This window comes from Hippocampus bargibanti, linkage group LG04 (assembly GCF_051943395.1).
Source record: "Hippocampus bargibanti isolate YZ-2025 linkage group LG04, ASM5194339v1, whole genome shotgun sequence".
In the NCBI taxonomy this organism is placed as follows: domain Eukaryota; kingdom Metazoa; phylum Chordata; class Actinopteri; order Syngnathiformes; family Syngnathidae; genus Hippocampus; species Hippocampus bargibanti.
In genome coordinates this window covers 22690001-22715293 of record NC_142737.1, presented here as the reverse complement: position 1 = coordinate 22715293, position 25293 = coordinate 22690001, and the positions used below count along the sequence as shown (strand labels likewise).

General features: G+C 40.9%; 1 protein-coding gene across 9 annotated transcripts in view; it reads right to left on the bottom strand.

The window, feature by feature from the left end:
- Positions 1-2252: 2252 nt before the first annotated feature.
- The window catches only part of sorbs3 (sorbin and SH3 domain containing 3), a 26673-nt gene continuing 3632 nt past the window's right edge, over positions 2253-25293 (bottom strand). For 2 of the 9 annotated variants that reach the window (XM_088994749.1, XM_088994747.1), the window contains exons 2-22: positions 18557-18635; positions 16400-16457; positions 14322-14495; positions 13795-13861; positions 13540-13649; positions 13349-13412; positions 12938-12976; positions 12120-12201; positions 11534-11642; positions 9934-9987; positions 9749-9859; positions 9177-9226; positions 7408-7478; positions 5709-5779; positions 5581-5627; positions 5314-5428; positions 5096-5221; positions 3892-4374; positions 3700-3785; positions 3507-3613; positions 2253-3300 (exon numbers count right to left, since the gene is read on the bottom strand). In XM_088994749.1, coding sequence (XP_088850875.1) covers positions 3239-3300; positions 3507-3613; positions 3700-3785; positions 3892-4374; positions 5096-5221; positions 5314-5428; positions 5581-5627; positions 5709-5779; positions 7408-7478; positions 9177-9226; positions 9749-9859; positions 9934-9987; positions 11534-11642; positions 12120-12201; positions 12938-12976; positions 13349-13412; positions 13540-13649; positions 13795-13861; positions 14322-14495; positions 16400-16411 — 2040 coding nt within the window. In that variant the 5' untranslated portion in view covers positions 16412-16457; positions 18557-18635 and the 3' untranslated portion in view covers positions 2253-3238. The remainder of the gene's footprint in view (positions 3301-3506; positions 3614-3699; positions 3786-3891; positions 4375-5095; positions 5222-5313; positions 5429-5580; positions 5628-5708; positions 5780-7407; positions 7479-9176; positions 9227-9748; positions 9860-9933; positions 9988-11533; positions 11643-12119; positions 12202-12937; positions 12977-13348; positions 13413-13539; positions 13650-13794; positions 13862-14321; positions 14496-16399; positions 16458-18556; positions 18636-25293) is intronic. The other 7 variants (XM_088994748.1, XM_088994750.1, XM_088994756.1 and 4 more) reach the window with 6 other exon arrangements.

The following is a 25293-nucleotide window of genomic DNA, read 5'->3' as shown; positions in this document are numbered from 1 at the left end:
TTTACAATACAAATATATAAAACCGCTACTTACCATCACATCATCAATGCTAATGCAATCAATTGTGTTTTCCTTACTTTGGAATGGTTGTGTACGGTAAAATGTATCAGAACTCAAGTAATTTTGCAACTCTTCAATAGCTTTAAAAAACGAATATAGTACCTGCTGTACCATACATATATACAGTGAGACCTCAACTTACGAACTTAATTGGTTCCCAGACAGAGTGTGTAAGGCGAAAAGTGTGTATCTAAAAAAAATCTCCCATAGGAAACCATTAAAATGGGAATAATCCGTTCCATAAAATATACTTTTCAACTAAATAAGCCTTAAAACTACACACAACATACCTTATTCTATGTATAATAAATGTGCTATTGTATTGTAATGAAGGAAATACACTGCATTGTATCATATCACCTTCACATTTGTACAGATGACGGCTGAAGAAACCTTCTCATCGATGGACCACTCCTGTACGACTGAGAGCTTACACAGACGTATTGTATCATAAAGTCACTTTATTTACATTTGTGATAGTCATTGATGGCTTGATGGAATGGCGTTGCAGGTCTGAGGTCAAACGGAATTGCTGTTTGGAAAGAGTCACATTCCATAAGGACTGTAATTAAAGAAACAAACTGTGCTATAAAATAACGTTGTTTTATTTACCTTTATGATGGTCATTGATGGCTTGATGGAATGGTGTTGGGAGGTCGAAGGTCAAAGGGAATTGCTGTTTGGAAAGAGATGCACATTACATTAGGACTGTAATTAAAGAAATAAACTGTGCTGTAAAATAAAGTTTTATTTACCTTTTTGATGGTCGTTGATGGCTTATGGAAGGAGAGTCACCTTCCATAAGGACTGTAACTTAACCTCTGGTGTGGCTTCTCTTCTTTTTTCTTTGGAGACTCCTCATCATTTTTTGCTGATTAAAAACCTCTTAATTGACACCTGTTGCTTTCTGACTTGTAAGGTCTTACGAAGCTGAGGCATCACATTATTGTTCATCATGTTGATGATTGTCATAGCCAGTCTTTTCTGAATGGAACTGTTCCGTAAAAGCCTGCACATCATTCCACTTTGCCAACATTGCCTGTATGAGCTCACTTGATGCTGCAGCCATCTCCTCCTCAGATGTTCTGTTACTGGCTTTAAAATCCTCAATAAGCGCAGAACTTCCAGGTTGGAGCATGGCGATAGCGGCGTGAATTAGCTGTGCTTTCTCGCATAAAATAGCTTTACTCACGCTGTCGCCGGATCGCTGCTTTTCGTTAATCCAAATTAACAGAAGTTTTTCAACTTCTTCGATTGCCCGAGACCATCGCTTTGAGAGCACGGAAACACCTTTTGCAACAGACGCACCTTTGATGGCTTTTCTGTTCCGGAGAATGGTAGCAATGGTTGACTTAGCATAGCCGTGCTCGGGCACTAAATAACACAAACGCACACCTAGTTCGTGTTTTTCAATTATCTCCTTCTTCTCAGCGACTTTGTGTCTTCTTGGGCTGAACACGAGCCTGTGGTGGTTTTTTTTCGGTCCCATCATAGTAAAATTATCAGCAAAAAGCTCCAAGTAGGCGATCGACGTGTGCATTCAATGAGAGGGGGTGTGGAAAGTGGCGCCGGCTGGAGCGCTGTTCGGTCATGTGCTTCCGCCGCAGATCACTCCGCCAGATCTGAAAGTCGTGTGCTTGATGGACCAGCCGTGGTGGGTGTGTAATATGAAAATAGTGCTTATTTTAAGCAATGTTCCCTCTAAGCTGCGCGCGTGCGCAACCACGCACAACTTGCACATACTCAGCGCACAAGAACATCCATGCAGCGCACATTTTGCAATGTAACTCAATGAGTGACAGGTGTCCAGCCAACAATGCAGAACAATTTACGTACGTGACGCAGCCAATTGGATCAGAACGGTGCGAATGTGCCCTGCCCATATGCGCCGTGATTCTGGCGTGAAACTGTTGTGTAGCCACACCGTACTCATTAGTTATGGGAATTCCGGCTCTTTTCAGAGAGCCGGTTCTTTTGGCTCGGCTCACTTTAAAAGATCCGGTTCTTTTGGCTCCCAAATGACTCCTCAGTTAGGAACCGGCTCTCTTTGTTCATTTCAGAGAACCGGCTCTAAGAACCGGCTCGCTCGCGAACGACACATCACTAGTACACATCTGATGTTGCTCACGGTGGTCCTCAGTGTGCTCAGGGAGCTTGCGTGTCTGCTCAGACACATGAAAAATTAGAGGGAACATTGATTATAAGTTTTAATTTTCATAAATTTGACGTTCGTAAGATGAAAAGTTCGTAACATAAGGTGTTCGTAAGTTGAGGTCTCACTGTATTACACTTTGCAATTTTTATAAAAGCGTACACCCTGTACATTGATCTTCAGGTTACTTGATTATTTTTTACAGTGACAATGTCATAAACTTTCTTTAAAAAGTCTGTGAGGCTTAGCCATAATTGTGCCACCACCACAAAGGATGCTTTTATATTGTTGTTCAAAGCAGGAAAAACATGAAGGAACGGCTAACAACATGCAAATAATTTGCGGTTTCAATTTTTAGTGGCTAGACAGACAACTTTAAAACTGTCTGTTAAACTCGATAGACTTCTTCCTAATGACTAAAAAGTCGTGTTGTTTGTTTTTATTCTAAAAATGAAATAAAAACAAGACATTTCCAGTCAATTGGAAGAAATTAATGCATGTATTAAGAAATTTAATGTTTCTTTTCTGAAAAGCTTTGAGAACCAAGTGGCACAAGTTGTCCCTTTCTAATTTATGGGAATATTTCTAAAGAGAGTCATGTTGCTTCTTCAACCTTCTTCAAAGATCTGAAAAATAGTCCGAGACAGAAAATGTTTGAAAATATTAGTCATGGATGCCGCAAAATATTCATAGAAAATTATTTCAGTGGTTTGTGGTGGCATAGTGGTGGCTGAATGCAGGACATTAAAATAACCAGTCCTAGTTATGGAAAGAAAAATACATTTGCTGTGGCTGCAAATAATTGTGGGGCGAAATCATTTGTTCTTTCCATGTCTTCAGCATCTTAAATTGGGTTGATATGCAAGTATAAACAGCCGGTGAAACACACTCATGCAGGGAGGTGATGGCTTCTTTTCTCTGGTCATGGAAAAGAGGTGAACATGCATGTCCGTCTGAAGGTAGGTGATGATCAGGTGATGATCAGCTCTTGGAAGGTGAACCCACGCAAATGTGCTCAAACAAGAGTCAAACTGGTGTCACATAATTCCCGGGGAAAGTCCCAAAACCGTGAGTCCTGTCTGACGTACCTGCAGCAGAGATATGAAGAATAAGCGTTATATCACAAAAAAAGTAACTCCATGACTCATTGGCACATAATGACTGAGGTCAATTCGGCAAAGTTTCATTTTGTCCTCTATATAGCAGCACTGACGCGTCATTTTTTCGACTGCATTCTGAAGATGTTTGCTTTTGGGTACAGTATTATATCAGAAGCTCGATGTCAATTACTCACCAACAAACCAACCATCGTCACATTTCTCCATGACTTGTACAACGTCTCCTTCCTTGAGTTCTAATTCATCTACATTTTGTGGTTTGTAGTTGTAGATAGCCTTATATCTGAATGGACATGAAATCACAAATTCGATAACATTATGATACTGCATTGTTGTAATTTGGTGAAATTAGGTCGTGTATTGTATTACAGTTTATGTTGCACGACTGTAGAGCCAGTAGTGCTTGGCACTTGTCCAGGTGAAGATGTGTTGGCCCTGGGATTGGAGAGAGTACCCTAAAAGAAAATTGTATCTTCTGTCAGGTACGCAAAAGTAAAGGAAAGCACATCTTAGCACATGTGGGCATAGAAAGAGTTTCTACAGTAGGCAGGGAGGGCGGACCTGTGAGAAATCATTGTGTCCATGAGCATTCACTGTTCTATGTGTAGATTCTGCCGGAGAGGGAGACGGTGATGCAGCGCTGTGAGTGTTGTGGTTGGCAGGTGAAGCAGGTTTGGAGGAATTGTGAGGCCAAAGGTTGGCAGATGCTTGTGATAGCGATGTCTGAACGTGCGAGTGCGACTGTGCTGCTGCACCATAACACAGAGGTGAAGGTGGATACTGCGGGCAGTGCTCTCGTTTGGGGCTGAAAGGGGACAATGGTGACTGCAGACAAGGTGAGTAGAGCGGACGTCCTGGACTCTGGGGCCCAGGCGACGTAGGAGACATGGGGCTTGTTGAGTAGTCGTCTGTGGAGTATTTTGTGCGGGGCATTTTGTTGACCTGAACATAGCTGGCAGGGAAGATGCCACTCCGGCTTGTCCCGGAGATCCTCCCCTCCAGCCACTGGTCATCAACACATCTTGTTATACTTATTACTTCCCCCTAAGGTACAGAATGCATCGAGAGGAGAGGATATGTTAGGGCAATTCGCTATACGAACACATTTTAAACATCTTTTCTATTTCGTTACACATCATCTTATTTTCTCAGACTTCCTGTCATGACGTCACATCCTGTCCATCTTTATAAAAGCTCTGCCAAATCAGCCCCTCCCGCTTTTTTCTCTCTCCTATCTTGGCTTTTTCCCTCTGCCTGCCCCTCGGGGTAGGCAGTTACATTTTGTGCTGAACCGAAAATTAAAGAATATTTTTGTTTTTACATTTGATTCCTGCTTCATTAATAATGACCCTAACAGAAAAGTTAATACTTCCAAACTTCACAATTAAATTTCATACCACAAAATAATAAGAATTAAAAATATAGATATTTGTCTCACAATGGAAACATTCCAAATTTACAGTAGAAAAATTGAGGGGAAGAAAGTAGAACAGGAAAAAAGTATTGCAGAGACAACACAATATTTGAGAGGAAAAATAACTTTTTCTGCATATTTTCTACACGTAGTTTGATGAGTGCTTGAATGCAGCTATTCATTGACGTAGAAATGTTAGAAGCCATTGTTGTAAACTTTCAATGAATGAAGCGCAAGTCTAGCCAAAGTGCTGTTGATTTTGTCATTTAGAATTTGTCAAACAAACTCGTGATCTTGTCTAATACTAGATTAAACACTGTGACATGGTCAATGTATGAATACAGTAATCACTTTTCGAAAGGGAAGCTCAACTGCAAGGTCAGCGTTGAAATTGTACAGTGCTACTGCTTCACCATAGTCCAGCACTTGCACACTGGGAGGCTTCAAAGGCGTTGGCTTCTCAGATGGAGGAAGAATCTGATGGGAAACGTCAAAAACCCCGCTCAACTACGTTAAAACACAATCCGAAAGACTTTATGACCTCAGAGTCACAATGGAATTCTTTTTACCTCGACATATGTGGTGGGGAAAATGCCAGCCCGACCGTGATGCTCTCCTTCAAACCAGTTGGCGTCTATTTGCCTGTGGATGTAAACAATGTCACCCCGATGCAGTGTGAGCTCCCTGTGTGAGAAATGAATTCAAGGTGAAGGTTGGTAGGTTACAACACCAGTATGACATCTGCTGAAAACAACAGACCTATAAAACGAATACCTTACTTTGTTGTTAATGTAATCATTTTCTTTTTTTTAAATTCGATTAATGTAGGAACTCACTTTGGCGATTGGGCCTGGAAATTGAATTTGGCTCGAGCCGCTTTCATCTGAGAGTAAAAAAAACAATGAAATATTTAAATGAAAACACAATGACAAAAGTTGAAGCAGTCACAATTGATGATGCTTTCACCAGGATCTACCTTCTTTTCTTCTTTCGTCGGCGAGCGCTCCATGGTGTCATTGGTAACAGAAAGGCGATCTAACAAGCAAAGTGATCATACAGATGGATTAGCGGAGCCTATATAAAAAGTCCTCCGTTTCTAGTACTCTTATAAAAGAGCCAGTGGGATCTTCAAAACATCAACAATTCTTCTTTTCCTTTCGGTTTTTCCCCTCAGGGGTCGCCACAGCGAATCAATGTCCTCCATCTATCCCGGTTTTGTGCATCCTCTTCTCGCACACCAGCTACCTTCATGTCCTCTTTGACCACATCCATAAACCTCCTCTTCGGTCTTCCTCTCGGTCTCCTGCCTGGCAGTTCAAGACTCAGCATCCTTCTCCCGATATAGTCACTCTCTCTCCTCTGGACATGTCCAAACCATCTCAGTCTGGCCTTTCTGACTTTCTCTCCAAAGCCTCTAATATGAGTTGTCCCTCTAATGTACTCATTCCTGATCCTATCCAACCTGGTCACTCCCAAAGAAAACGTCAACATCTTCAGCTCTGCTACCTACAGCTCTGCTTCCTTTCTTTTCTTCAGTGGCACTGTCTCCAGTCCAAACATCATGGCTGGTCTCACCACGGTTTTATACACTTTTCCTTTCATCCTAGCTGAAACCCTTCTATCACACATAACACCTGACATTTTTCTCCAGCCGCTCCAGCCTGCCTGGACACGCTTCTTCACCTCTTTTCCACACTCTCCATTGCTTTGGACAGTTGACCCCAAGTTTTTAAAATCCTCCACCTTCTTTATCTCTTCTCCCTGTAGCATCACTCTTGCACTTGGATCCCTCTCATTCACACACATATATTCCGTCTTGCTGTAACTGATCTTCATTCCTCTCCTTTCCAGGGCATATCTTCACATCTCTAGTTTCTCCGCCACCTGTTCCCCGTTCTCGCTACAGATCACAATGTCATCTGCAAACATCATGGTCCAAGGAGATTCTTGTCTAACGTCGTCTGTCAGCCTGTCCATCCCCTGGTGGAGTCCCACCTCCACCTTGAATTCCTCAGTCATACCGACAGCACACCTCACAACTGTCTTACAGTCATGATACATGTCTTGCACCGCTCTGACATACTTTTCCGTCACTCCAGACTTCCTCGGGCAATGCCACAGCTCTTCTCTGGGCACCCTGTCATACGCTTTCTCCAGATCTACAAAGACACAATGCAATTCCTTCTGACCTTCTCTGTCCTTCTCTGTATTTCTCTATCATCAAAACATCAACAATACTGAACATAAATAATTACGATGATCTGATAAAACTAAAAAAGGGCAACAAAAAGGATGAAGCTAATCGCCAAGATGTATTTTAGGTTTCATTTCCATTTTTCCAAGGTTTCCTCCCTCCACACCCATACAATGTTCAGTTAAGCTTTTTTTTTTTTTACAAAACCACCGTGAATTGATTACCCGCAGCAGCAGACAGTCGACGCAATGCAATACAAACACGTGGCCACATATTAAATTACTGGCCGATTCTTGTGAGTCACAAGAAAGCACATTGAGAGTGTACAGTCTTGTGGTGTGAAGCAGTACTTTAAGCAAGGGATGTGGATTAAAAAATAAAAACAAGTTGCAAATAGGATTTGCATTAACATCTGATTAACCATTGAAACGTTTTTTGAGAATCACGTACATGAAAGAAATGTGTTTACCAAATTTAGGAGCAAAGACCGATGAGGGGCCAACAGAGTGATGGATGGGCTGCTTAGGTTCAGTTGACTGGCTGAAAAGAATTGAATATAACTTCAGTGCACATTCAGGTTATCTGTTCATGACTTTGATATTTATTTTTTGGAATAATATTATTCCTTTCTCCAAATGGCCTGATTTATAGTTCACTAATTATTTGATGCTGTCAGCTCCAGGAATTATTTTGTTAAATCTTTGATTTCAGTCGAAAAATCGCATCCTACACATATTAAAAAATTCACACTCTAATCTAAAACAAAATAAACACAAATACAGTTGGGGTGTATATTTGTCAGTTGTTACCATAAACGCCTTTTTGTGGTTCGACAATGAGCAAAGCTGATAGTGTGTTGGTACTGTGTTGTCATTTTTTTTTCTCCATGCTAGCAGGTTAATTAAAAAATGACACAGTTGTATGTGCAGAGAATGTCTTTGTGTTGACATACTAATTAATCAAAAGGCTTATTGTGTATTTTTTACAGTCAATCTGACTATCCATCCATCCATCCACCAATCCATCCATCTTTCATTCCGTTTTATCCTGACAAAGGTCGCAGGGGATGCTGCAGCCTATCCCAGCCACCTTCGAGCAGTAGGCAGGGGAAACCCCTAACCGGTTGCCAGCCAATTGCAGAGTACAACCATCACACTCACACCTAAGTACAATGTTAGAATGTTCAATCAGCCTGCCATGCGTGTTTTTGGAAGCGTAGTACCCAGAGAAAACCCACGCTGGCTCGGGAAGAACATATAAGCAGCACACAAGGAGGCAGAAACTCAAGCCTATGACTTCTGCACTCTGAGGTTGACGCGCTAACCACTGGACCACAGGGTCAACCTCAATCTGACAATAACAAAAAAAAAAATACTACTTCTTTGTACTATCTCACATTTCAGTCTGTTTCATTTAAGTCTTGTTTACACTTTTATTCAAAAAGTAATGAGTGTGAGTACTTTTGAAACCCCTGCCGCTTTATAAACTATAATGAATTGGAAGAATAAAAGAAACACACTTTCTTGCTTATTGACTTTCTTCCACGTTTATTTAATTGAGATGAATCAACTTCATTCAATCATCTCTAAGTACTTAGAAACCTATTTGCATGAAGGTATAAATAGTTCTGAATTACCCCGCAAACAAATTATATCACGTGCTTCGTGTTAGCAGCAAGTAAAACATGTCAGTGTGACAAGATGCCTAAAAAGCAGGCTACATTTTGTCACTTTGTCTTGTAATTCCACAGATCCTCAGCAACAGATTCTTGAAATAATGCCACTGAGCCAAAAGTCTTAAAAGGCCAATCCCAGTAAAACCAACTGAGCAAATAACAGCGAGAGTCTTCCAAGAATGCATTACACGCACGGTTAGAATTGCGGAATGTTGTCTGAAGGGGTAAATGCACAATACTGAAATCTGTGGTGGGGACTTGAAGTGTAATCACTGTCATGACAAGTCAGGCAGGAAGAAAAAAACGCTCAAAGTGAAGTGGTTTATTGTTGTGTTATGTGTTTATTGATCCTGGACTTTGCATTACTGTACTCTGGAATTCGATTACATTGCAGGTTGACTCAGCATAATTAAGAATGAATCCACAGGCTACATGTAGAACTTCAATTGTAAGCTAATTATTAATTCCTGAAGCAAACAAAACAGAATGGCAAAGTAAATGAATTAGATTGTAACAATTTCAAAGTAAACATTTGAGAAGATTTTTTTCAAATGCTTACAGACCTGCAGTTTGTGTTTCCAGCTCTTGCAGCAGTCACTGGATCCCTGGTTCCCTGGAAGCAGAATACACTTTTCAAAGTTTGCCCCCTTTGGCTTCTTCCGTCTCCCAACTTGGAGGAATTCTTTGAACAACACATGCAGCAGGCAACACGGTGGTGGTGGCCACTCCCAGGGGGAGTGAGTAATCAAGTGGGGCCTACGCTTCTTGGCTCACCAAGTCCACTCACAATTTCAAAAACATTCAGAAACAGGAAGGGCAAGACATCATCAGCACATAGGCAGGATCATTTCCAAAGAATCTTTGTAGGACGGTGAATGTGGGCAGGCATATTTAACTTGGCTGAGGTGGGAAAATGAAGTGGAGGGGGTGCTGCAGGCAGATGATTAGACAGGTGTGTCAACGTGCAAGGCATGGAGGTGATTCTTTAGCTGTCATCCAGGTCAGGACGCACAAGAAACACAGCTAACAGTAGCAAGCGGTGAGGCTGACGCAGTCGAGATGGGAGGGATGGGAGGGATGGGCTGCTTCAGCTGAGACGGTCAAGGCAGGGGGCAGGGGGGTGGGTGCTCAGTACCTCACCCCAGCCTCGACGCTGCTGTTTCTTCTGGGATAGTCTCATTTCCAGGCCCATGATATCCGAGTCCAACTCGGCCTCAAAGCGACTCAGCTCAGAAACCAGACTGGCCTGAGCCCATGTAATGATGTCACAGTTGGCATTGTAGAATTGTTTTTGGAATATTAAACTGTGAGATCGCTCACCTCAACTGAAGGAGACTTTGACTTCTCAACCCGGTTGTTTGGCGATCGGCAACTCTTTAGTCAGGAAAAAAAAAATCTTGAAAATGCTTGTTGATCATGAAATCATGTATGAATCTCACACAAATTGAGCCAATGCTTTATGTAGGGATTCCATAATTCAAGACAAATATGAGTTTCATTTTTAACAAATAGCAAAGCAATGCATAAAGAAAATATAGATATTTTTGGAAGGTGCATTTGTTGTTAAACATTTCTTACAGTCAAGCAGATGGCTGATAATTTCAGTTACTTGCATCATGGGGAAGGAAATAGAGCCACTTGTATTCTTATATGTACACAAGTTACTATGTTCACTGGTGAACAGCTACATTTCTTTTATTTTAATGTTTTTTTAGCGATGAGACTGTTTTGAAATACATAATGTCTACCAGGTTGAAAATGAATGAGTGAATAAATGGGCGGTACTATTCTATTTGAGCTACTTCCGGGTTGAGTGAACGCTGGCGCGTGTGGTTGCCGCTGCTCACCCACAGAAAAACGTATCCTGTGACTGTAAAGTGAACTTGAGAGTTTTGAAAGGCGCTAATAAATGAAATGTATTATTATTATTATTATTATTATTATTATTATTATTATTATTATTATTATTATTATTATTATTCAAATGTTCTTTTTTATCCATGATTAAATGTGAATTACAGTCATTTAAATGTTTGTTTACTGCATCATCACAATCTGACTATGTAATTCTCAATTTTTATATTATCTATCCTAACTTAACATGAAATACCATTTATTTGCTTTTAAACAAGAACATGAGTACTGTTATATAACTATTATCCACAAATCCGTCTGTCCTCACGACTCTCACCTGTGAGTTGGAGCCTATCTTAGCCCATTATTTAAAATATACTGTATATTGTTTAATCATACAAACTTTATGTAAAAAAGTTTTCTCACAACAAAAAGCGCTTCGTACTGAGTATAAAAGAGGTAAAGGCAAATTTTGTGCTGTTAAATGAGGCTTATGTTGTGATTCATCAAAGTGTTATTCATTTTCACTGAACAAGCGAAAATAACTGAATCTCACTTGCAAACTTGGTGCAGTTTAATTCAACAAGAACGTCAATTTTCCTTCTGTTTCCAATTCTGATATGTGTTACGATAAATCTCTGCTGGCAGGAAGCAGAAACTTCTTTCTTAAAATGTGCCAAAGCCTTCCTTTCATCTTCATTCCTTTCACAGATCATAAAGTCGCTGTGAAGCCTTCGACAGTGTCTGTGCAGTTTGTCTCAGGAGATTCTTGTTATTCTTGCATATACAGGGTTCTACTTGCACGACATCCGGAGCATTGTTTTCTTTAAAGAGGAAAAACGTATCTGGAAGAAGACTAAATCTAAACCCGAGTGGAAATGCGAAGTTCATGAATATGGACGTAAACAACAGCTTCTGAAAGGAGCTGTCAGATCAGCACAAGTTACTCATTAGCTTGTTGTGACAAGATGCCAAAAAAGTACCAATCCATGACAGAATGTGGCAGAAATATTCAAGGTGGTAAAGCGGTCACAGAAACATTTTTTGAACATGTGAGACTTTGTACCTGGCCGAGGTTTATCAAAGAAACATCTTTTTGAGGCTCAAAGTCAAATATGCTCTTGGGTTGAGGTTTCTGCTTCCCTGTAACCGACAGCTCCTTGACATCTTCACTCCTGAAATATGACACCCAAGTAGATGTGCAAACATACAACAACCTCGGGAAGCGATTTAATCATTGCTTTATTCTAAGTGCTGCAATAACAAATCCCAATTTGCAAGCCAAACCACTGCCGAGTCCTGACATGTTTGTTGACATTCTTTAATATGATGCTGGTTAGAGTGAATTCCAAGAAAGCGGCCACATTTCGAATCCCACGGATACATGTTAAAAAATAGCTTGTAAATGTATTGGCTCAACTGAGGTTAAGTTGTGCCTTAACATTGTGCATTTATTTATGTATTTATTTTCATTAAAGTCTAAGAATTGGCCTGCTTCAAGGAGGTCCGCCCGCAGTGTTGGGCCCCTGGATTCAGTTACAATATGCAGATAGGCTTAGAATTGGCAATGATTATGTGTGCACTCGGTGCTCTCTTGTGCATACAAGGATATATACTCAGCTGTTTGTGAGCATCAGTGGGAATCAGCTCACCAGTCAGGTAAGGCTCCATGTGGTGATAGCATGAAGAGATATTTATTGTCTTCTTCCTCTGTGCTCGCAGGGGCTTGCAGGCCTGTGGATATATGTAAGTGTTGTTTAAAAAATGTATGACACGATTGAAAGAAAAATGTTACAATAATTGTATTTAGAAACTATAAATGGGCTTGATGCTGATTTAATTAATTGCAGAATTAGGGATTGTGTTAAAAAAAAACCTTTGGAATTTTTTCAGTGAATTGCATGACTTGGCGTGACGTATCCAGCATAGCTGCTGAGACGTTGGTCGCTTCAACTAGCTTGCAACATAAAATTGGCAAAGTGAAGTTGAGCAACATCCACACATCTCAGATTGAAAGACAAGTTCCAAGTGTTTAGGGAACTTTTCAAAAAGTGTTTGAAATATTTTTGAGAAGTTAAAATGAGGCAAGGCCCAGGGACCAAATCTGGCACACCAAATCATTTTATTCAGCCCGTGAAAGCAAGCATGTCAAGTGCCATGATGCTTGCTAAAGTCTGAAGTCATATTTCAAATTGTCATATGTAAACCAAATAACAGTCATTATTCTTGACTTCAGTTTTGAAAACTAGTTATTCATTACTTTTTTGTGCGTTCCGGATGTAATATGTGGAGGAGATAAAACATACTAATGGTTTCCCCAAATTCATAACGGCCCTCGAGAGGAAACCGTAACTACAATGTGGCCCGTGGCAAAAAAACCAGTTTGACACCCCTGATGTATAATTTTTCCCAATGCTAGGGAAAGAAATCAATCACATGACCATCCCTAGAAGAAGAAGGAAACACTTACATCTCGCCGACCATTTTTCGGATTCCTCCTGCTCACACTCTGTTAAAAAAAATAAAGATTAGGCATCATCGGTTCCAATCTAAAATCATGACAAAGACACCATTGTGGCTTATGTTAGGAGCAGAACTTCTTTCGTGATTATTTTGTTAATGGCACTAAAGATTGGCTGACAATCAGTAAAGTGCACAGCAAGCTGACTGCTTGTAGAAGGCCGGGATAGGCCCCAGCATGCCCTCATGACGACCAGCGGGTCACATAATCGATGGATTTATTTTTGATGGTGCCAGAAATGCGGAAGGAAATAATTATGAATTTGATTATTTGAGTATCAAATGTGTCACCGTGATTTGTATTGTTGGTCCCTGTTCTGTGGGGCGAGTGCATGAAGAGAGGGAGAAAGAGCAATCATACCTTCTGGCTTCTTATGTATTTGTTTGAACATGCTCTTGTACCAGTCTCTGGGCTTGTTTACACTCTGGTGGAAGAAAAAGAACAAAGGAAGGGCGGGTCAAAATATATTTGAGCTACTCAAGAGACAGATTGTGAGCAAACTGAAGAAAATAAAAAGATAGATGCATTTTTAAATGTTTTTATATTCTCACGGATCTGGAGGCAATGGGCATCCCCGTTTCATCCACTGGGCCGATTCCTGAGAATTTGATGAGTCTTTCCTCACCTGAGGAAGGAGGCTTAACCCCGTTGGTCACCCCCCCTGGGTGAAAATTGCCAATTAATTATTTACTTGGTTAAAACTTTTATCAATGATGTCAGCTTATCTTGTTTATTTTGTCAAATGTAAAATAGTATTTCCATACGAGAAAAATACACACAAACAGAAAAATAAGAATGAATTTTACCATGTGTGGGGCCATAATAGGATCCAAAACTGGGAGAAGTTGGGCCACTTCCATTGACATCAGATGCCTTGAGAAAGACAAAAACTCACTGATTTTGGTTCATCCCATAACACCATCAATATCAATTGAAATACAAACTCAAACATGGGATTTAAATGGAAGAGAAGAGAAGAGAAGAGAAGAGAAGAGAAGAGAAGAGAAGAGAAGAGAAGAGAAGAGAAGAGAAGAGAAGAGAAGAGAAGAGAAGAGAAGAGAAGAGAAGAGAAGATCACATCAGCATTTTTTATTAGTTGGCAGGTGCAAACTTATTGCAGTCAAAGTTGACTTGTAAAACATATCTGGGGTGATCCGCAAAATATATTTTAGTTACATTTTAGTTGTGAGATGATCGTGATGGGATTAAGAGGAAGTTGACATTTAGGAGTCTGGTACAAAAAGCACTTCAAGCCACCAATAAAAACTGTAATACAAAATGTGTCCACATAGAGGGGTACTTGTCCTGAGAGAAGACAGCTTTCCTGTCATACCCTGAACTCTCCAGATGGAAATCTGGCCGATCGGATGGGGCTGAGGGGAGGAGTTGGCAATCCAGGGGAGATGACCACCTCTTTGGTTAGGTCTGGACATGTTATGATGTGCTGAGCAGAATGACCACCAGGATCCCTGGAGAAGCCATTTGGACAGCCAGCACCTTCAACAAGCTGCATTATTAGGGAAAAATGGGAATGAGAACTACAAGGAATAAGCGATTTGGAAGATGAATGAATGAATGAATGAATGAATGAATGAATGAATGAATGAATGAATGAATGAATTGATGGATGAGTGAGTGCATGAATGAATTCATTCATTCATTGAGAAAAACAATAGATGAACTTTGCTTGCACCATGTCCTCCTGTTAGCTTTGGGTTAAAAAAAAAAACAAAAAACAAGAGGTCGAAATTTTCCCTATTCGATAATGGAACAGCATTGGGTTATAAGTCCCCTCGTTTATTTAAAGCAGGACGAGTGAGCGGTGGCATTCAACCCACTTCATCATCTCATTCTAAGACAAGTGCAGAAAGAATTCATTGAAGGTGCAGAGCGGGGGCACAGAAACAGGAGAGGACCATTATGAGCCTATTAACTCCCTATTCAACAGTCCGCCTCTCATTCCGAGGCCAAGGGGCAGAACTTGGCACGAGGCGTTGAGAAGGGGTGACTGATGTCATACTCGGTCCAACAAGCTGTCATTTTACAGTCACCATGGTGATCTTTTTACTGCGGCCTAATAATGGTCAGTTTGATTCTATAATTGGAACTTTGGAATCGGGCATTTTGCTGCAATAACACACACATGGTGTGAGGTTCCTGGGGGTAATGACAAAGCTCCACAGCTTCATTGTAACACTATAACATTTGGCAGAATGCGATAATATGCAATTCAACAATTCTAATAAAAATGTGATTAAGGTAATGGTGGTCACATTCATCGTTTGAAGTGGTTGACAAGTGTACTGAATCACATTTTGTGTTTTTATTATTACCTTTATCATAGTGGCGGACTGTCAAGGCATGCAAAGCCTTCTCTGCTGGACTAAAAATATCTGAATCACAGACTGATGTTAATTATATTTCGTCCATGAATTCAAAATTGTCTTTCAGCTTCCTTTCATTGCTTTTCCCATGTTGTGCTGCTTTCAGATGTGTGTTTTCGCATTTAAGCATTTAACCAATCACATTTCAGCCATCATTTGTTACCAGAGTCAGAAATCCACCTGTACGCCTTCATAATCAGTTCTGCAGTCCCTGGAGCATCAAATGTGTCGATCAAACTGTTACTTTAACCAATCAGATTTCGAGTTTTTGCGAACTATGATGGGCTAGTCACATGACTGGCTAATCATAGTATCACCAGGCGCTGGTGATAAGATCATACAGACCAGAGCGAGCACACTTTATCGGTAGCAAGCTGCATAAGCAAATATATTGTGTTGATTTAATAGCGATTGTGTCAACCCACAATGCCTGAAGTAGGAGAAGAAATGGATTTGGTTGGAGAATTACTGTTGATGCCATTTTCAAGAGGGACTTTTCAAGAAAAGTTGGACATTATTAAGAAAGGTCAGACCAGCAAAAATAGCAAATAATATTGCAATATTACGAGGTTATTAATGATGCTTCATCATCCTTCACGACTTCTGACCCCATATCATGAATCCACCCATTGATGGTAAAAACAATTTAATGACAGTATTTCTTTCTTCACAAGTTATTTCCTGATTAACTGTACCCTCTAGTACAGGACAGTATGTGTAGTAAATCACACCACAGTGGCAGCTGCGGATTGATTCAGACGTAGCACTACTGAAGGCCTAGGAGTGACATGTACGGCCTGCCACTGCTTTATCATGAACATAGCACGTCATTTGACGAATGAAGGGACCTGTTTTTTGTTGTTCTTGTTTTATTATTCTAATGTTCTTCAGGAATTATGAAAGAGCTTGATTGACAATGTTTTTTTTAATAAAAACAATACAGTAGTGAAATCTTTAGAGACTTCATTAGTGTCATGCCTTAAATATCTTGAACATCAACAAGTTTTACAATAAAGACACCTTTTACCTGCGACTGCATGTGCTCACTTGTTCGTTCTTGTCCGGTAGAGTCTCTCCCAAAGTAACTGCAGATAAACACACAAAAAAATGTCCAATATATATGACAAAGCATACATTCCAGAATTAAAAATAGATGTTATCATCAGATGAGTCTTTTATTTGTGTTTTGCTTTATTTCGTACAACACACAGTTGACAATGAACACCCCTGACCGTAAAAAAGACACATTGTAGCAGTCCTTCCATCATGTCAATGTATTTTGCTGTACTTGTTTGGTCTGAAAACCTCGTGTTGCACCAAAAAGCCACCAGAAGAGGGTGACCAAGCTCCATGGAAGGAATTTATCAGCCTGTGGAAACGGGCTGATTAATTCCTCACAGGAGCTTTTTCTGCCTCTTTTTGGGTGATACATTCCCCCCCAATGTTGCCTCAAAATGGCACGGAATAAATTCTTTAATCGATTGCAAACATGTATGCTTTCCTCTACAGAACTATTTGAAACATATTCATAACTGGATGTGTAACAAGAAAGCCTTAGTCATCTTGCAGTGGAGAAATGTATATTTCACAGCAGAAAACTGATGAAAGGAAGAGGAAAGGAGGGAAAGAAGTAGAAAAACAAAATACAGGAGCTGCTGTAAAGGCAGCCACTCTCGCGGCGCCATCTTGTCAAGTCAAAACTACAACAAAAAACTAAATAACAAATAATATGACCACACAAAGACACAGCCAGGATTACTCAGCCAGATCCAGGAAGGAAATTTTGAGTTTTCGTTATTTGAAGTCATGGTGGATATCAGTTTTCAGCAGACCACAGGTAACACTGCTCTCCAGGCTGACCTTTCGCCCTCTTCGTCCGGCCCGAAGTGACTTCCTCAGTTTGGTTTTAAAGGTGGTTCACCTGAGCTTCTGGCCAATCAGGAACCAGCGGCAATTGGCCATTCCCAGGTGGTTGTAATCACCTTCTCAGAGAAAATTAGCGGTCGACCTACTGACTCTAATGTTTTGGATGGGGAGAAATGTGCACCTTTCTCCCATCCAAAATCCAGAAAACATGAAATTATTTAACACTTCTTTTGGCATCATGACAGAGTCATACCTTCTCAAGCACTTTCTGTACCCTCTTTGTTACATAAAGCAGTTTTAGATGAAAGAGGAGAGGATCAAAGCATTCTTTTCACCAGTGAATCAGGGATGTCATGGTGGAATGTGCACGTCTACTACAAGCTCAATGTTGAAAGCAAACATGAAGCTGGAGCATCCATTGACGAAAAGAGATTGTCTCACATCTCCTGTCCTGTCCTGTTGTTCACTGTTTTTGCTCCATGGTGCAATGCTGTAGCGTAGAGGTGTTCTGTCGGCTTTGTCATTTGAAATGTACGGGAGATGTCTGTTGTAGGGATTTGCCCAGAAACATTGTGCATTCAATTTTGTCTCCCTTCAGATGCACTGAACTTTTGACAGTAGAATCAGGCCTTTATAACCCCTAACTTTTTGACTGTGGTGTCATCATAAATCAAGTTTTACATCCAGTCAGAGTGAACAATGTTCCATTATCTAGCGCCCCAGTATTCCAGAGGAAAGTTAGCATCACCCATGTTTCTTGTTGCATCGGAGAAGCGGTTCAGCTACAGAAAACATGAACTTTAACCAACTGCTACACTTATTTTTAAGATTTGGTCACGTGATCACATGTTATGGTGGGAATAAAGCAGACAGGCAATCATCCACAGTGGACATTGTGTGACCCCTGAATGGCACCATTCCTGTCCGAGTGATGACAACATTTGCTATGGTCCAAGTGTCATTCTTTTTCAGACTGCACCGGTGCTGGCGTCAGCACTGCACAACAAAGGGAGTTTTTGTGGAAGGCAAGACCAGGGTTTATATTATGAGTTCATTGACAAGTGCCTGTTCTAGTGTAAAATGACGCAAATGTATAAGAAAGCCCATGTGGGTGGAAACTCAACAGGGTGTCTGGGGGCTGTCCGATAAAGTTTTTACTGATGAGTTTTCCGGATGGAATTTGCAGCTTTCAGGACTGTGGTCAAGTTTGTGAAACCAGCTATGGGCAGCACAGAATGCATGAGTCTAATGTTGTTGTTTTTTTCTGGATGACAATGTCAGTCTATCAGGCTCATTGTCTCTTCGTGAACTTGGTTACCTTTTTTTTCAATAACAAATGTGCTTGGTGATGACAGATGGGCATTCATGGTTCAACACAATCACAGGCAGCTCATTATCTGTTCAACAGAAAACAATGCACACAATCAATTTACAATGTATTGCGCACATAGTGCAGCGTCACTCTAAGCAGAATGCAGTTGAATGCCCAAGACCATATGAGTAATGTACTGGCGTTTGCAGAAAATAATGTCGAAAAAAGGCTTGCTGGAACCACACTAAGCAAAAGCAAGATTTGTTTGAAAGCCATGTAAAATGTGTCAAAATAATTTGCCATGAGTTGCTCCAGAGCTCCCCTTGAGATAATGATATACCATATTTTCCGGTGTATGAGGTGCACCGGAGTATAAGACGCATCCCCAATGAATGGTGTACGTATTTCCATGTTTTCCACAGAAAAGCTGCGTTGGACTATAAAGCGCACCTCCAATTAATGAAAAGTTTTCCAAATATAATATGTAAATATATAAAGGTTTTCCACATACAGTAAAGTCTCGTTATATCGATATTGGTTATATCGATAGTACTGCTTATTACGATACTATTTCTATGAACGCAAGGAGAAAATTTATATGCCGCAGGATCGGATATATCGATAGTCCGGTTATATCGATATTTTTTCCGACTCCCGAAAATATCGATATAACGAGACTTTACTGTATATGGCACACCACATTATAAGTGTCACGGTTTGCGAGGTGGTGATGGCGGGTGCGGATCCCAAAAAGCAGGCAGGAGGGAGCAGGAGGTTGTTTGACAAATTGTATTAAAATAAAGGTCAGCAGGAACAAAATGTAAAACATCAAAATCATCTGAATGGAAAAAATACAAAGTAGCAAAAGAAGACCAAAAGTAAAAGTCCGCCAAGGTTAAACAAACACATACACAATGCATGCAGCAAACAAGCAGCAAACAATGAACCGACAACGGATGGTCGTGCCGGGTGTCCTTTGAAGTGACAGTGATTATAACGACCAGCACCTGCGAGGCTGCCGGCAGGGCTGACGTCGCTACCCGTTGGTCGGCAATCTGATCGGGACGACCAGCACCTGTGTAGGTGCAGGCGGGGCCGACAGCGCCCCCCGTTGGTCGCCAACCAGATTATGACAGGACGAAGACGCGGCACGGATCATCGTGGGCGTGAGTGCGATCCCTCTCGCACGTTCACGCGACGGCGCATGGCTCGACGTGGACGTCGCACTTCCAGGCGCAGAATGGCACCCCGTACGGCCGTATGGGACCAGGTCTCGGCCGGACGCCGACGTGGGCGTGAACTGCCCGGCACCGGGAACGAGACCAGTCCAGAGCCGCTCGGGATCCAGCGGTGAGTGGGGTCTCGGACTGACGTTGACGCGGACGTTGCATGGCTCGTCGTGGATGAGACTCAATTCGTCATGCACGACGACAGCGTGGCTGGACGTGGGCGTGCACAGCCAGTCACCCAGTGTCACCCTGGACGGCCACCTGGAAGGAGGTCTCGGCCGGACGTTTACGTGGACGTTACGGCTCGTCGAGTGACGAAATTCAAACTCGACGAGGCTCGGGCTAATGTGGACGTAGCATTGCCAGGCACAGGGTGGAAATGAGACGGGTCCGATGTACCTGCGGGATCCGATGGTTGGTCGGTTCATTCTGTCACGGTTTGCAAGGTGGTGATGGCGGGTGCGGATCCCAAAAAGCAGGTAGGAGGGAGCAGGAGGTTGTTTGACAAATTGTATTAAATTAAAGTCAGCAGGAACAAAATGTAAAACATCAAAATCATCTGAATGGAAAAAATACAAAGTAGCAAAAGAAGACCAAAAGTAAAAGTCCGCCAAGGTTAAACAAACACATGCACAATGCATGCAGCAAACAAGCAGCAAACAATGAACCGACAACGGATGGTCGTGCCGGGTGTCCTTTGAAGTGACAGTGATTATAACGACCAGCACCTGCGAGGCTGCCGGCAGGGCTGACGTCGCTACCCGTTGGTCGGCAATCTGATCGGGACGACCAGCACCTGTGTAGGTGCAGGCGGGGCCGACAGCGCCCCCCGTTGGTCGCCAACCAGATTATGACAATATGGTGCTACAATAGAGAGTGGTTATGCACTACTTCTTCTATAGGAGCAAATGGAGTCGGTGGCTGCTGACGGTAGTTGCGAAACCTGTTGTGGCTCAATATTACTTCACATATAAGGCCTGATACCTGAGATTCAAACTCAGTCAGAACTATGAAACACACATGCAAACTACTGCAAAACACACTTCTCCATCATATATTGTGCGAGTATATAGTAGAGTATTAGTACTGTAGTGCTATGGCAATGGCAAAATTGCTGTTTATTTTGATGAAGGCCATGGATTGGCCATGGAAACGATTTGAAAGTTTGTACATTAACCCTTTTCCATATTCCAAGCTTTATCCGCTCCCTGCAGGCCAATTTGGCTTCACTGATGGAAGTCCAAATAAGCTAATATCATAATATCAGCCTCTCTCTTCTTTCAGGGTCAGCATCCAACACTGCATCCGTTCGCCTCTTGGGCAAGAATCAATGCTTCCTAATAAGGAAAGATCCGAGTTGATCTTAAAAAAAACAGCAGAGCGTCTGGTTTTGACTTTGAATGTGCAGTGAATGTTTACATAATGACGGAGCGCATAAAGCGCAGATGCAGAGCTGTAGCACATTCATCCTCCACTATGTGAAATGTCTATTAACACCCCAGGAATCGTTTTTAGGATGTGAAATAGAAATACCATAAAAGGTCCAGGTGCACCTCAGATTAAGATTAAATGAGCCGTTTGAGATAGTTCAGGCAAAGCAGACTTCCTACTTCCTATCTGCAGCCGAGTCAAATAGCACCCATGATTTTTAGGGGAGAGGGGGACTGGGGGTGAGGGGGTGTAACATAGGGTATGCAAGATGAGAAACTTGGAGCATGCGAATATACTTCTGCCGACGGGAAACCCATTCACTTACTGTATAGAATGGACCAGATGTTAGGAAAGACTAAAAAGGAACCCTGAGTATGAATCTACAGAGATCCATTCAAATAATCCAAAGATAGCCATGTATCAGACTTTTACATTGTGACTCATAGGTTAACTGTGAAAAAAGTCTTGAGCCAGAATCAGATGACGAATACAACTATCATTAGAAGTTGCGGTGTCCTTCAGGTCAACACATTTCACCACACCCAGAGTGTGTCATCAAAGCACAAGATAATGATGTCATGCTCACATTTATTAAAAATACTGGTCAAGAGCAAATTTTCATCAGAGATAGCTTGATGTGTCCTAAATGTATTTTCTGACACTGTTTTTAAAATATTTTTACTTTCATAGTTTGCACATTCAGTTTTGAGTTTTTTATTTTGACTGATGAAAACTTGCGCACGACAGATTTTACCACATGTTACACTTTACAGTTTACAGCGATGACTTTTCAGACAAAAAAAGCCACAAGTTGATGAATATATCCTTTCATTCATAAATATGGCCATATCTTAAACACCTGTAATATGAATAATTATTATTATAACCTGATGTCCAATAGAGAAAAAAGGACGAGTTCAGAATCAGTAACAGTAAATAAATAAATAAATAAATAAATAAATAAATAAATAAATAACATCGACTCGAATTAAGTCAACAAGTAAGATACTTTTGATTTACTTTGTTTTTAAGTGCTGTTAACCATTTTTTGTAAATGCTCTTAAATATAATTATATGAAGCAATTTGACCATATGTGTGAAATGCAAAATGTACATAAAACTGCCTTTCCTTATTTGAGTCATCCATTCGTCCATAAACTGATTTATCAGAATGAGGATTGCGAGCATGCTGGAGCCTATTCCAGCTGACTTCTGGCAATAGGTGGGCATACACCATGAAATGGTTGCCAGCCAACCACAAGCTCGACATAGACAAACAACCATTCACACAATCACACCTTGGGACAATTTGGAGGGTTCCATTAACCCAGCCTGCATGTTTTTGCGCCTATTGAAAGGCATGCAGGCTGTATACACCTAAAGTTATTTTACTTGAATGTGAACTGATGGGGAAATGGAGATTTACAGTCAGAGGGAGGATTCTTTATTATTTATAAATCATCCACAGAATCAAGTGATGATGTGAGGTGGCACAATGGTATCATGCATCAAATAAAACTGTCACTTGTTCAGTCTTGCAACAAGTTAAGCCTTGGACAAAGTTAATCATCAATTCCATCAGGCACACAATCTGGCAAGTGAAAGTCTTAATCCAAGAATGATATTGACAAAAACTTTCAGTACTTTACTGAAAGTGGCAATATTCTTGATATTCATCCTTGGCCTACATATGATATTGCATTAATTGACATAGCACTTTACTGACTGCATTCATTTACACAGCACTTTACTGAACACTAAATGCACATATTTATGTTCAGCAAATTGTACTATGATTATTCGGGAAACGAAAAGCTCGATCACATGCACAATGAGAGGTTACACAGGACTAAAACAGTTGGAAATCTAAATATCCACAATGTCCTCTGAAATAACTGACAAAAGTTATAATAAATAAAAGTAAAGTGAACATTAACGATTGAAAATCGAGTTTTGCCCCAGCAGAATACTTCAATGTTTTTGCGTGAATTTTCTAGATTGCACGTTTCAGCTTCTTCCACATTACATAACATTTTGTTTTCATGACACAATCATCCAATGTTTTGTTTTTAGCCGCCATTGAGTATTCTCAGGTCCACGTTTTGGGCAATTATCCATTTGGAGGACACATAACCCTGCAGTTTAGACTAATCTTCATGAGACTGGGCAGCTTACTTTCCTCCAGAATATTTTCACGGTCTTGAGATTTAACTGTGCCGAGAAAACTGGATTTAATAACAGTTTCACTATAGATTCGGTAAGGCTGTTGAGATGAGAACATGAGAAAATAACGGGATAAAGTGATGCAGCCTTCTCGGCCAAAAATGAATGTCGGTCTGGACAGAAATATACCGTACATGTTTTTCACATTGTATAAATTTATACAAATGAGCCCAAAACAAATGTATCTTATTAATACAAAAGACTATCAGGAAATAAACGATCACCAGTAACAATATTGCGGATGCAGCTGACCAAATATAGTCGTGAAATTGATGATATATGATATTTTAAACTGGTGAGATTATTATGAAGACTGCTGATGTTTGGCAAGACAGGCTGAAAATGTTAGAGGTGTTGGAGGTGTGTAGGGTTGATCATGAACTCCGCTGCACAAACCAAAGCAGACGGATTGGTGGATCCGCTTATTTATCAAGAGAGGAGTTTTTGCCTCCTTGTATGGTGCTACTCCATTTTGAGCAGCAGCGGGACTGGAGTGTTTTACTTGTCAACAGAAAGGAGCTGTGAGCAACTAAAACAACATACCTGAAGTGAAACCTGAAAATCCTCCAAAACAAATGAAAAAGTAAGCATCAATAAATTGATGGAAACAGTAAATGGAGTAATTTTGTGGTTTTCGACGATGTATCATCTTCAAGGTTCAGTTAATCTATTGCAGATTGACTGGATTAACATTCAGTGGCAGGGCAAAATAACCATTTTCCACAATGTTTAGTCTTTATTGTCTTTGGAATGTGGGAGGAAGCCACAATCGCAAAACTATGAGGAAGACATACAAAACAAATGATCAACCATGTGATAGATGTTTCTATTATTTCCATTGGAAGTGATCATTCCACCCTTCCAAGAAAACAGTGTGTATTAGGGTAAACATCTAAAAGCCACTAATCATTGTATAATCTGCTGCTTCCAACTTTCCTGGAACAGAAAACCTACATCCTCAATCAACACCATGAGTAAAATGTCACAAATCCTCTTGGCTGTCATTTTGCATATCTAAAGCTGATGGTGGCCCGCTCATATGCGTGCTGACACGCGGCTGACACGAGGACCCTTTCGTAAAATTGCAAAGGGAATCAGAGGCTTCTGGAGAAATGGATGTGACAGTAAGGGGAGCTTTGGGAGTGATTCTTGAAGCCAGTGATGTCCAAACTACAGCCCTGGGGCCATTTGCGACCCACCATCCATTTTTCAGCGGACCAAGACATGCCAAAAAATTATATGTACTGGAAATGACCTTTGATATGGGCCGCATGGTTAGTTGAAAAAAGATGGAAGAGTCGATGATCAGAGTCAATCAGTAGGGTTGCTAAACAACGGAGGGTACCCTGCCTTGTACATTTTGTTCATAAGCAAGGTCGTGGCGGCAGTTAGCTTCCCACGGTTCATTGTAATTGGATTGGATTTTGGATTGGATTTGCCTTTATAAGTCTCGCAGTGGAGTGAAGGCTTTTTCACCAATTTGTAGGAAAAATCTGGTCGGCCTCATGCAGTTTATGTCATAAAGGTTGTAAGCAAAGTTGATAGTTGAAAAAGATGACCCTGTGCCTTATATGCAGGTGTGCCTTATATTTGAAGTAATAGCCACTGACTCCATATCCCCCTGTAGAAGAAGCAGTGCGTAACCGCAACCTCTACTGTAGCACCTTATAATATGGTGTTCCTTATATTTGGAAAAGTTTTAGGTATTTATAGATTAGATTTGGAAAACTGTTTTTATTCATTGAAGTTGCGGGCGCCTTATATATGGAAAAAGGTTGAAAATATACCATTCATTGGGGGTGCGTCTTATACATCGGTGCCCCTTATACACTGGAAAATACGGTTTGTGAAATCGGTACT